Genomic DNA, 14,348 nt, shown 5'->3' on the forward strand with positions numbered 1-14,348 from the left:
AATTGAAAAAATCAAAGAGACTGGCCAAATTGCATGTGATTGGTAATATTAGTGTCAAAACATTTTTATTGGATACAGTAATTATAATACTTTTAGTATTATAATTGCTTGCTTGAACTGGACATACACATTTGGACATTACGTTCATATAAATAAATGCAAATTAATCCATTTTAATGTTTTAAGCAAAGAGGTTATATAATATTTAAGTTGTACCCCCTTTGGTTTATGCCCATTGCACAGTGTTCAGTATAATGTATGTTTTTACAGCCTGCTTGTAACAGTAATTAGGGTACATTTTGTATTATTAAAAAATAGCAAACAATTTAATTGAATGGCATCAACTCCGTTATTTACAATGTTGGTACCTGGTTTGGAGAAGAATATGTTAAAAAGTGTAGTTTTGGACTATTCCGTCTCTTTCATTGTTATTTATTTATTTCTTTGATGTGATGGGAGTTGGAGTGTTTTACTGGGCAAGTTAAATGTCAAAGGAAATATTGTATACAATATATGGTGTAATGACAATGTATTACTTTGTATTATACTGCTCTCCAAAAACCAATATATATAGGTTATGTCACATGTTGGCAGTCCATTGCAGGGCTATAGTATAAATTTGCAATTTTTTTTTCTACTTTAATGCTAAGGTCATTTTGCCATATTTGCTTTATCATCTTCAGATTAAAGAGCATAACATGTAAATATGTTAAGATTAATAATATCTATAGCAATCTCTGTAGCATCCCTTAAATTGCCTTATCTTTTTTATAAGCAGGAAGCTCCCTATCAGTTACTTATATTTGTATGGCTGGTAAATCTTGTAGTTTAAATTAACATTTAATTAGGTTTAGTAACATGCTCATATTATTTCATTATTTTCAGTTTCTGTTTTTAAATGCACTATCTTTAATGGACAAGAAGACAGATCTACACACAGGTGGAAAAGTTAACTTAAGAAAAATATTTTTAATGTAATTTGTACATTGCAGTAGATTTTCTTTCACTGTTACTACTATGAATTATCCAAGCTTTGTTTTAAATTGTTGTTTGTTCTTTGAAAACATTTTTCAATTAACGTAATAAAATAATATGACATAATTCATTTTTTTTATAGGTGTCACAGATAGCTGCTGTCCACAATGGACGATGGGAAGCCAGTGTGGGCACCGCATCCAACTGATGGTTTCCAGTTAGGTACAATTATAGACATTGGAGCAGACTCACTGACAATTGAACCCCTTAATCAAAAGGGAAAAGTGAGTACCACTATGGTTTCTTCTTAATACTTATTGTAGTTATTAATTTAAAATTTTGTTATAGTAGTATTGATATATAGCAGTAACAGTTCTAAATACAATATTAGAAAATAGGTTGTTAATGGAAGAAAGCTATTAATTACAATTTGTGCAATGCTTAGATTATAAACTGTTTGCTGGTGTGCTCACAAAAATTAAATAAGAATTAATAACTTGAGTGTGTTTTGTGTGAGGCTTCAAGATTTACTGTCGGGGTACTGATTTTAGCAGATTTAATAGTCCGACTAAAACTTGTTATTGACTTTGATAAATGTTCTGTGAATATCCACACTAATTTTAATTTTAGGCCATTACAGGAATTCCTCTGATGGAGGTAGATCATTTGGATAGATAGCAGGAGAAAAATGAAGAGGAAAGAGGATGTGGCTTGTGATTTGCATGTGCAGATGCACTGGGTAGTGTGAATAGTCTTGGTTATAACCTGCATCTCTGAATATTTTTTGTAAGTTGCTTTAACACCTGAACTATTGTAGCAAGCTATACTGTCTTTCCTTGTGTTTAAAATTTTTTGTTATGTGGAAAGTTACATTTTAACAAGCCACTCTTGCAAGTTTTCATTTAAATAAGTCTGTTTTGTGGAAATGGAATTGTGATCTACTATAGTTTTGGGAACTTTTTAAAGAATTGTATTGCATTTTCATGTTAAAGAAGGTTTAAATGTGTTGTTGTGACTTACTTATGTATTTAGTTATTTATTATTACTGTGAATGGCTCACTATACATATACCTATTTAGTTTCAACTTTAAAGTTGCTGGTCAAGTTCAAAACACTTGTTCAGATTTTATTAAAAGGCTGCTTCAATAATTGCATCAATACCCGTGATACCCTTTATATTTTTTATCTTGATATATGTCTGCCATATTTTATAGAAAGACTGGTTCATATTAGCTAAGACTAGCAGATCTTTCATTCTGCTAGTATTTCACACAACCCATGCTTAGTGAAAAGTGCCGCTCAGTATAAAATAAAGATAGTCACTAAAGGAAGCTCATTTACTTGCATGCATTGTGCCTCCTTGTCCAACATATTCATTCAAGAATGGCTTCTTCTTACTTTCTGCATGGTGTACTATAAGTGTGGTACTATTCACAAACTGCTATAGTTACAGTGATAATTATACCTTTAAAATTCAGACACCAGCTGAAGTCACACTTTGACTTGATTTCAATACAATCAGTTGTCCTTTTAAAATGGAAATCATGTATTTCCTGCTTCATCAAAATATCCAGCATGGTATATTTGGTATAACCCTGGTACCAAGTGCATGAAAAAGGGTACTTTTGTATCATTAAAGCAACTTTGAAATAAAGTTTATATCAAAACCATATTGTTATTACAAAATAATTGGACTGCTGTAGAGACATTACTAGTAAACAACTCTATAGATGAAGGAATAATCACAAACTCATAACTGTACCTTGAAAACAGCCTACCATTAAGCTCTTTCAGACAGTAGTGAAGAGAAGCTTATATGCCTACAACCACACATAGTGCGTTGAAATTGCTCTTAAAGTATTCTTTCTCAGTTTGTAATAAACATACATTTGTTTTACAAGGAAAGTATTGTGAAGGGGTCAAAATTTCAACTTTGAATTTTCAACGTATTTATAGAGTTTTTAGGTATACCTGAACGGTTTGACCACTTTTGAGTTAATATCCATTTTTGCATGAGTATATACTGTATAGTATGTCTAAGAGTCTGTGGAAATGATAAGTCAAAAACTAATGACACAGATGAATCTCGGTATTATGTGTTATTAGCATGAATTATTAGCACTGTAAAACTCTACAAGTCTACTATGTTTTTTGCTGTTTTTAGCACACTTAGGCCTAGAGTGTTTTTAGTGGTAAATCACAGCTTTATGCAGGACATGTCATTAGCTGGAAACATTAGGTTTTTCTTTTCTTTTATATGAAATGGTGATACATAAAATGTTATCCAGATAAAACCTGGATAGCTGGGCTTGAATATACTGTAGCTGTTTTACAACGCTGGTATAATCTTGGTTTTTAGGTCATAGTATTTTTTTTCCTTCTGTTCTTTGATAATTTCTCACATTATTGTATTTTATTTCTTTTCTGAACACAATAAACAGAGAGTAAGCACTGGATGGTGCAAGGGCAGAGACAAATCATTTGAGAATATACAACATGCAGACTGTTTTTAGCTTTGTACTTATAATTTTAAAAAGATTGTTTATAATACAGTCTCATCCTATATGTGGAATAACCATGATGATTAATCACCAAAATGATTATCAAGTCACTATACACATTAAAGGAATTAACAAACCAAATATGCTGCAAGCACCAATTCTCTTAAAGCCTGTAAAACTGATTTTTTTAAACTTTTATGAAATTCTTCTAAGGCACATTGTTCGAACACTGGTAATTTAAGTCATGTACAAATAAACTGATAATTTGTTAGGATTAATTAGTGTAAAAAGCTGCAAATAGTGACTGTTCTACATTTTAAATGGTGACAGTCTACTGTGTTTTTGAAAAACCCTCCTGCCTGCTTCTGATTTTGATGCGGAAGTGTATACCTGGGCTTCCAGAAGAGCAAGTAGATTGGTCCATGGGATACTTTTAGTTTGCTTTCATATAAAATGAGCCATATAACAAATAATAATTGAGAATTAAACAAATTTGCTAAGGTGTGATCATTGTGAGAGAACCAAAAGTAGTATGGTATTTATAGTTGGAAAGGAATATAAAGAAAATATTTATCTACAAACAATTTTCTTACTATTTTTAAATTTTTTGACAAAACCATACATAGATTACCTTAAAAGTTATACAGTATATAGTATTATGGAATATGCCTTTATATACAAAAAATAATAAACATATAACTAATGCTACACTAAATCTTTCCAAACAGAGCCACACCTTGTGCCAAACAGTATCATTTGCAAAGCTAAGGGATATGACATCTAAATCTAGTATAATGATAGCTGACAAATAGGGGTACAAAAGAAAATTGATTCCATGGTTGTATATTATTAAATGTCTTAGTTATGTACTTTAAAATCCAGTTTTTTGGAGAGAAATCCCTAAAGCACACATTTTATTTTACTTGATGTTGATGTAAAGGTTTTTGATCATGCAAATACCTTTAAAATTAAGGAGTATTGTACTCATTACTCTTCAGCTATTTGCGGCTACTTTACTACATAAGCAGAATAATAGCAATTTATTTTTCGGTATGTAATTTAGGTGCAATAATGCAGATAACCCCTTAGTGCATAAGGAGTTAATAATGGTGCAGTGACTGCATATTTTAGAGCAACTAACAATTAAGAGAACACACCAAATGGAAGTTTAACTCTACCCCCAAATAAGATTCTGAACAGTTCAGTGTTTATTTTGCAAAAGGAAAAATGGATTTCCACATTATAATACAATACAATTTATTTTTGTATAGCCCAAAATCACACAAGAAGTGCCACGATGGGCTTTAACAGGCCCTGTCTCTTGACAGGCCCCCAGCCTTTGACTCTCTAAGAAGACAAGAAAAAACTCCCAAAAAACCCTTGTAGGGAAAAAATGGAACAAACCTTGGGAAAGGTAGTTCAAAGAGAGACCCCTTTCCAGGTAGGTTGGGCGTGCAGTGGGTGTCAAAAAGAAGGGGGTCAATACATTACAATACAATACACAGAACAGAACAAATCCTCAAAACAATATAAAAATAAAAATTTTAGAAGTATGGAGAAGAATTTAACAGTAGATGATATCACATAATATGATTTGGATTTGTTTAGAGTCCTGGAGACCTCATCCATCAAGTTGCCTCCCCCATTTGGCCATTCCACAGCTGAAACAGCGCTGGGCCAGCCAATCCGATGAAAGAACCCCTCTTTCCCATGATTTCTGTGATCCTCCATCAGGGATGACTTTACCTTAGGCAGGCAAAACAACTTGGCAGGTGGGCCGTGGCACCAAGTGCCTCATTTGAGTACCGAGAAGAGAAACAGAATAGGTGAGGGTTAGTATCCAATTATAACTATCATGTTACTTATGTTTTAGTGCTAAGGACTAAAAACAGAGATGCATTCTGTAGAGTTAATCAGCAACTCTAGTTAGGATATGCTAAACTGAAGTAGTGAGTCTTTAGCCGGGATTTAAAAGCTGAGACAGAAGGGGCATTTCTAGTAGCAGGCAGACCATTCCACAGTTTAGGAGCCCTGCAACTAAAAGCTTGTCCTCCCACTGTTATTTTATTAATCCTTGGAATCATAAGCAGACCAGCATCTTGAGATCTTAATGTGCGCTCTGGTTTGTAAGTCATGATAAGTTCAGACAAGTAAGCCGGACCTTGGCCATTTAATGCTTTATGTGTTAAAAGGAGGATTTTGAAATCTGCCCTAAACATAACCGGGAGCCAGTGTAAGGATTTAAGAACTGGAGTTATGTGTTCATATTTTCTTGTTCTTGTGATAATTCTTTCAGCAGCATTTTGGATTAACTGTAGGCTGTATAAAGAACAGTTTGAACATCCAGTGAACACCACATTGCAATAGTCAATCCTACTAGAAATAAATGCATGAATTAATTTCACAGAATCCTGTTTATTTAGAAAGCGCCTTAATTTCCCAACATTTTTAAGATGGAGGAAACATGATTTGGACAACTTTGTAATATGCGCTTTAAATGACATGCTAGAGTCAAAGATAACTCCTAGATTGAGGGCTGATTCAGTAAAATTAATTGTGATTCCTACAGAATTAAATGATGACAGAATATTGTTGTGATCAGTGTCATTCCCTGCAACAATTAACATCTCTGTTTTATCTGTGTTTAAAGACAAGTAGTTCTTTCCAAATAAGGAAAGGCTATTGAAAGCTGCCTATAAGCTTTTTAAATATTTTTATTAGTTTTAATAACCCAGTTCAATAATAATAATAATGATAATAATAAATATGATAACTTTATTTATATAGCACCTCATCACACATTTAAATGCAACTCAAGGTGCTTTCCAAAGATTAGTCAACAAAAACAAAGATATACCACATTTTCTTGGATTATCATTAATTAATACTGTGAAAGTTTATGGAAATTACTTTAAAAATACTTGGCCACATGCAAACAGAATAAATATATGTTTAAAGCCCTTTGCAATTTTAAAAATGAAAACGCCTGAAAATCAAAATGGTGTTTTTTTTTTAACTTCATCTTTATGAACTTAGAAAAAAATATTTCAAATTCATGGTGCCAGGAAAATGATCTCACCCTTAATGTCAGCAAAACCAAGGTGATGGTCATTGACTTTAGGAAGTAGAAGGCAGACCACACTAACTTCTACATGTAGTTTTTTTGAAGTGGCTATAACTGATGAACTGAAGTGGGCACAACATATTTCATCTGTTGTCAGAAAGGACTACCAGAACCTCTACAGAGCCTCAGATACCTAATGGCAACTTACATATCTCTATATGTTTTCATGGACCTCTACAGGTGCACAGTGGAGTCCATCCTTATCCTGTTAAAGCACCTGCTTGCCTCAATCATAGCAGAGGGTGAGGAAGGAATGTTGCATGTAATATCATTGGCACCTAGCTGCCTTCTATTCAGGACATAAACAACACTTGTTGGCTTAGAAAGGCACACAGTTGTTTTTCATACTTCTACCTTCAATTGATATATGACCAGTGGCACTCGCAGCAGTGGATCATCAGGTGCAGGGGCAGTTTCTACCCAAACGTCAATCATAAGAACAAATATTGTATGTGTGTGTGCCTGGAAAATGGAGGGACCGGGGGAGAAACAATATTTTCCTCTGGACACAAGAGGGCAGCCATCTTAGTTGGCATCAGGGCCACGGGAACAGAGCTTGGAAGCTCAACCTGGTTGGGGCCCGTGGCCACTGCCAGGGGGCACCTGGACAGTTCCTAAACTTTGGACGGCAGCACTTTCGCCACACCAGAAAGTGCTGCCGGGAGAGAATCCAGACACACTCGGAGTGCTTCCGGGTGCCCATGCAGCACTTCCTCCACACCAGGAAGTTCTGTAGGAAGGTCATCAATGAGCACCTGGAACACATCCGGGTACAACATTAAAGGGGCCGCCTCACTCCATTTGGTGAGCCAGAGTTGGTAGGCAGAGGACAGAGCTTGCGGAAGAAGATTGGAGGCGGCAACAAAGAGAAAGAAAAGGACTGAGCTTAATTGCTGTGGCTGATTTGTATACTGTGTCCTGGAAAGGCAGCAAAGAAAGTAAACATGTTTTTTTGGGACTTGTGTGTCTTGCTATCTGTATGTGGTCGGGCTGATCTCCACTATATACTTATACACTAGGGGGGCAAACCTCCCTGGCACTTTTGGCGCTCAAGCCCCAGTTGCGGCCAGTCTGCCACTTGTGTTGTGAGGAGGGGGGCTAAATGCACCCCAAGGAGACACGGTCGCTCCTTTGAAATCCTCTCACAAGTGGTGATACAATGGGAAACCTAGGTTTTTTTTAACCTCCTCTTTGCTCGATCAGCTGCTGGCTTGCTGCAGTGCCGTATGATCTACATTCCACGCAGTGCTTCAAACATTTAAAAGCCTGTACAGCAGCTGTCCTACTCTTTGTCTTTTATTTCTGGCCCCGGGCGTGGCTAAATCTCTTGGCACTCTTGGTTAAGTCTCGTCTTGTGGGACGTGAATTCTGGATATTTTTTATATTATAATTTGGAAACAGAATAAGAATCTGAAAATCTAACAACATCACATTAAAGTTCGATAAATTCTGAAAAGAATGATACCAAACATATATATGTAGGTTTTAAAATAAGCCCGATTTATAGCGTGACAAAAAAGTGACATAACAACATAACAAAAAATTGTTGCACAAAATCGTTGCACTTTTAGTCATAGGATTTTATATATATAATACAAACACGCACACACACAATATAATGTCTTGTAAATAGGTTAGCAAACACAGTATAAATTCCACTCAGCTGGGCACCACCAATGTGCTGTCCTTGTTCGACAATCTGTAAATGATCAGTGACTTCCTGTTTGCAAAGTTATTATGCTGGAGAATTGGAAAAAAGAAGTTAGATAAGTGGCTTCAGGCGTGGTGAAGGGTCTTCATCCTGGTTATTTCCTTATGATCAGGAAGTATAAAAGGAAAATATCAAAGTGTCTGCGTAGTACCTACAGTAAATCCTTCCCCATGTACCTTTAAAAACAGTCTCAGAGAATAGCACACTAAGCCTGCTGCTTTGGCAGTAATCATTGTATATAATTGAAGATCTACATAATTACACCTACAATTTATAAATAAATAACAAGTAGATTTAAGTAAATGATTAGGATAAGTCAGGAAAGTATGCGATGAGTCCATGAATTGCTGCCATTGTCAGGTAAAATGGACAAAGCCTATCTGTCATCAGTCTTTCTTAATACAGTTTTTTCATATATCAAAGTAAATGGCAAAAAAAAAATGTCTGTTTAAGATGTACCCAAAAATGAAGCCAGCAGGCAAGTAACCTAACTCCATTCTAATGTTCTTTCCTAAGCTGGGTCAGTTTGATGCATGAATGTAGTCCCGCAAATGTATGCCCTTGTCTCATTAGAAGGATTTGAATCTGTCATTTACTTGAAGTTATAAGTAAAAAGTTTTTTTTCTTTATTGAGATGTTCACATTGCAAAAGGGGCTCAGATGAAAAGGCAGTTAAGTTTCTAGCGCCACTTGTGACATTAAATGCTTTGCTGGTATTGCAGTCAAACCAGAAAGTAACATGGTTTTAATGACATCAACATATTAAATTACATTTCTGCATTTATAAAGGCAACATTTCTTTCTGCACAACTGAAATCAGGGCTGCCTTAACAGCATTATAGGCCTCCGGGCAAAGCAGTGCACTGGGGCCCCTACCTACACAACCACTCAGCAAGACACAACATACATAGATTAGCATGGGGCCCCCAGGCAACTGCCCAACATGCCCATGCATTAAGACAGCCCTGATTCAAATAGCTTTACAGGGATATTTGCTGTAATTGTCCAAAGTTTAGATTGTTTTTTTTGGGGATTTTTCTGCCATAGTTTTCATGTGGTGTGATGTTTAGAGGGAGAGCTGCATTATGGTCTGGCCCTCTCTCAGGCTGTTAACAGACTGCCAAATTCCATCTCTTTCGAGTACAATAAGAGGGAACAATAATTTTCATAGTGTGTGGGTGTGTGTGTGAGACATGTGTAACAATGTTTATAAAGAGAAAGAGAAATGATAACTGATTTGGATATTGTACTTTGTTCATGTTGCGGTTATAATAAAGTCGTTGTTTTATGAAATTGAACTCAAGTTATGAAACAATCTGGTCATCTGCTGTAGTGTGACAACTTCCCATATTTTCTAGTACATATATGGCCACATTAAATATGGATTTTCTGTTTATCTTACACCATTTTTTCACTACAGCCCAGAACAAAAAGGGCCATCTTTTACTTATCCTGCTTTTTTTTTGTGCACATATGAGTGTGACATACTGTTTTTAAAGTTTTAAATATGAAAATGAGTAAAAGCACCAATGTTAAACTACATTAGCTTGTTTTGTTTTCTTTATTATAAATTGGAATTGGATGGATGGAGGGAAGTTCCACACAAAATAAATGTGAAAATTTTATTATAGAGTGCCATGGCTGCTCAAAGGTTAGTGCTGCTGTCTCATGGCTCCTGGACCCTTGTTTCGAATCCTTAGGCACTTTAACACTTAATGCGACTATTTTCCATTATCCCTGTGTCTGTGCAAAGTATTCTTCTAACATCTTAAAGATGGTTTAATAAAATTACATTAAGTAGCTACTCTTAATTTTCCTAGTATGTGTGAATTGTGGCTGTGTGTGTGAGTGTGTTCCACTGGAAAATGTATTACTTTTCTTCTAGTATAATACTTGAAAACTCTTTGTAATAACAAGTAAGGATAAAATCTGTCAGAGACTCCACAATAGAGTATTATATCAGTTCCTGGGTCATAATACTATACTACTGTACTTTACTAATTTATTTTTATTTTCAAAATATAAAATTTTGTAATTCAGTTATACAATACAGTAGTTTGCAATTTCTCTTTTAGTTGACAAAAGTTAAAGCTGAAATAATTTCCCTAATGTCAAAAATGTTTCAGTTTGATATGTCTAATAGTAAAATACCCCTTATTATATTGTTAGATTTATTTGTGATTGAGTCTGTTTTTTTGGAACATTTTATACACATTTTTTTCTGTTATTAATTTTTTGTGGTTTTTATGTTAGGTTTGTTTTTAATCTGACTTATCTTTGCAAAATTTTCATTTAGTAACTTTTTTTTTAAATGGGACATTCTGAGGAGTGTTACAGTACATGACCATGGCAATTACATAAACCACATCACTGGATATACCAGATGTCACCATATAAATCAGCAGCAATTGTTGTACACATTATCCATCAGTTGATAGTGTTTGAAAAAACTCTCAAGACTTTTAGCGTTAGTTAGCTTGATCTGATTTGATCTTTGAAACTGATTTTGAATTTGGTTGCACTGTCATTTGTCTTTATGGTTACCTCCTGTTTTCTGAGTTTCACATTTCATCCCTCAATCAGTTCTTATTTTTACAGTAATTCCCAGAAACTACGGCTCTTTTAACATAACATTTGTGCAATGTGTATATGAATGTATTCATATATTCTTGGGCAATACTAATGCACACTGCCATGAGGTACATGTAGACTATTAATGTGCTATTTTCACAGTAAATTATTATGATTTCATATCTAGGCAAAATAAATTGCACACCATTCAATTCCAAAATACTGTTGAAATGTTCATATTAATTAACCATGGGGAAAAGTGAGGTGACAAAATCATGAGTTGGTGAACACAAATAATTTTTTCTTCTGAGGTTCCTTGCTTATCCACCTTCTCTTTAAATACATTAGATTGTAAATTCTAAATGAAGTACAAATTAGTATTTAAGCAATTTGGTCATCTGGAGTTGGAGAGGCTGTCCTGCTTTGAAGTATGCCAGAGTACTGTACTTGATTAAAATATAAAAGTGCTTTGCATACTGCATTTCATATTACACTTCTTTTTTTTTTGCTGTTTTATGGTGAAAGTCAAAATATACACTAAAACACAGTGTAAAAATATATATATCTTTACCCTCACTTACAATAATATTAAATTAATATTTTTTTAATAAAACACAGCCTTATGACAAAATTTTTTAACTTGGGTAAATTATATTTATATAAATTAATGGTTCTGGAAAGTGGTGACATGTTGCATGTGGATTAGCAAATGCAAGTAAGACTCACACTGTACTGTACACATGACATTAATAATCCAGAGTTTGGTAGATCTTACTGTATTGTAATGTGTTACCTTATTTGACTAACCACAATCTGCCATGTGAAATAAAGAGAATATACTGAAGCAGATTCTGATATTTGCCACATGTAAGCAATACACGAATAACACAGCATGCATAAAGTTTGTAGAAACACAAAGAGAATTTAAAATGCTATACTACAATTTATTTTTCTATCTTTTCCACTTTACATATGTTTTAAGTAGAGATCAGCTAAGTATGGTGTGTTTGCCTTATACAAATTCATTTTATAAGTAGATGTTTAAACAAGGGGCATCACACATATAGAAATGCCCACAGTAAAATAAAAAGGTTTTAACTTTTACCAGCAGGTAGTGTGGTGTGGGGTCTCTTAATACCTTCATTGCCCAGAATTATGTACAATTTTTATTTGTGAGGTTGTATTATTTTAGTAAACACCCTTGCTGAGTTAATAACTTTTACTCAGCAGTGTTTAACTCTTTTAGGGCAGATGTCGACTTTTGTCGACAGGAGGGGTTGAGAGCGCATGTCGACTAAAGTCGACATCCAGGGATAGAGGGCGATAATCAGCTGTTAATGGTGACAAATATTACTGTCACGTCACAGGCATTCCCTCTGTGCTTGGAGGAATGCTAGACTCGTTGACTCAGCAACTAATCCTTGCGTGTGCATGAGTTGCGAAATGTAAACAATGGTAAGATGGCATCGACATGTGACAAGGGAGTGAAGCGAGTGCAGAAAAGAAAACACTCGGCAGACAATGTTTTGTGCATTATCGCGGAGTCGGACACTGATTTTTCAGAATCGGATTTTATTGACAGTGATCAGGAGATTGAGTAAGTGAGTGAGAAGCCGGCATCAGCTGATCAAACACCAGCGGATCTGCTGCCAGTTGGAAAAATATTCAGCCCTGGGAGATAAGAAATAAAAAAAAAAATAGCCCTAAAAGAGTTAATATGGCTACTGTTTTAACAGTGCCACGAGGTGTATTGTTACTATGTGCATCTCAAATATGGTCTGCAATAGAAATAAAATACTGCAGTACTTCTTTATATTCCTTGCTTTGTACCCTAATAAACACAAGTCATCGCCAATATACTAACAACCCAGTTGTGCTTCACTCACTCAAAATTTGGAACCAATGTAGGAAGTATTTTAAGATAGAGAAGCTTTTATCTGTGGGATCCCTGAAAACCACCTTTTTCCACCCTTGGAACCATATGCAGTTTTTAATGTCTGAAAAACAATCCGGATTAAATCACTTAGAAATCTGTCCATAGACAACTTCTTTGCATCCTACGAACAATTAATGAATTAAACTCCAAATTTAACTTTCTAGCAACACGTTTCTTTCACTACCTTCAAATTAGAAACTTTGTTAAACAGAACCTTCCCAATTTTCCATCTCCGTGATATATAAAAACATTTTACAGTCTCTCCCTTTCAAAGATCAAAGAGTACAGTGGGAAGAGGGTCTCTCACTCAACATCTCAAAAAAGGAGTGGAAGGTAGCAATGCACAGAATTCACTCAAATGCCATATGCGCAAAGCATAAAATTATTCAACTTGAAATGATATATCAAGCACAAAAGTCTCGCTTAAAATTGTCCAAAATGTTTCCAGGGAAAGATCCAACCTGCGAACATTGCAGTCAAGTTCCAGCCTCACTAAGCCACATGCCTTTCAGACAGCCTTGGTTTTACAATCTCTCCTAATCCATTAACAGCTGTGTTTTGTGTACTTCCAGATGGGCTTAAAGTGGAGCAGGAGAAACAAACTATAATTGTCTTTACTACACTATTGGCACATAGATTTATCTTGCTGAACTGGAAGAATCCTAACTCTACTATTTTAAGTCAGTGGATAACTGATGTTATATACTATTTGAAATTGGAAAAAATCAAATTCTTTCTTAGAGGATCTGTACAAAACTTTTTCAAAACCTGGCAAGATCTAATTTTAGAATAAGCATTTAAATTGAGGAAGCAGATTCTCGCCCCCTTTTTTTTTATTACTCTATCTTTATTCATTTATTAAATTATATATGTACTTATTTTTACTGGCTTAAAGTTTTACTCTGCTGGCCTAAGTCTCTTTCTCATGGGTGGGTGTTGTTTTGTACCTATTTCTGTAAAACTTGACTTATTTGTATGGAATGTTATTTGATTTTAATAAAATCAATAAAATCCAAAAAAAAAAAAGAAAGTAGTTTCATGTTCAACTACCTTTCAGCTAGGGATGCCCTAGTTCTACTTCTTAGTACTTTTATCTGACTGATAGCATCCACCTAAGTACCCAGGTGCAATATTGCTTCAAAAATATGGTTTTCCCCAAGTGTGAGACAAATTTTCTGCCCCGAAATGTAAGCTGCAATAAATTATAATCAATTTCAAGCCATGTGGCTCTCTATTTGCATTGCTACTCTACAGTAGCAACAAAACGTCACGCTTTTTATGAAACTTTTGACTTGTAAATGTTATTTTGCAATGGCGTTTCAAAACCTCCACACAAATTGGCCACATAAGTGGCTTAGCTCATGATGGTGCTTTGAAATGGGCACAAAGTAAAATCATACGGTTCTAATAAGGATGTATCACGCTGTCTCACGCGGACATGCAGCTAATAAGGTTTCAAATAGCATACAACTCTATTACTAAAATTATCTAAAGAATAATAAATATGTGATGCTCATTGAGTTTTTAAAG

The 14,348-nt window shown here is 34.8% G+C and overlaps 1 protein-coding gene across 1 annotated transcript in view; it reads left to right on the forward strand.

Moving 5' to 3' along the window:
- myo6a (myosin VIa) overlaps positions 1 to 14,348 on the forward strand; it is a 191,874-nt gene that overhangs the window by 43,397 nt on the left and 134,129 nt on the right. Inside the window, exon 2 of the mRNA XM_039749773.1 lies at positions 1,118 to 1,259. Coding sequence (XP_039605707.1) covers positions 1,143 to 1,259 — 117 coding nt within the window. The 5' untranslated portion in view covers positions 1,118 to 1,142. The remainder of the gene's footprint in view (positions 1 to 1,117; positions 1,260 to 14,348) is intronic.

The sequence above is a fragment of the Polypterus senegalus genome, chromosome 3, assembly GCF_016835505.1.
Source record: "Polypterus senegalus isolate Bchr_013 chromosome 3, ASM1683550v1, whole genome shotgun sequence".
In the NCBI taxonomy this organism is placed as follows: Eukaryota; Metazoa; Chordata; class Cladistia; order Polypteriformes; family Polypteridae; genus Polypterus; species Polypterus senegalus.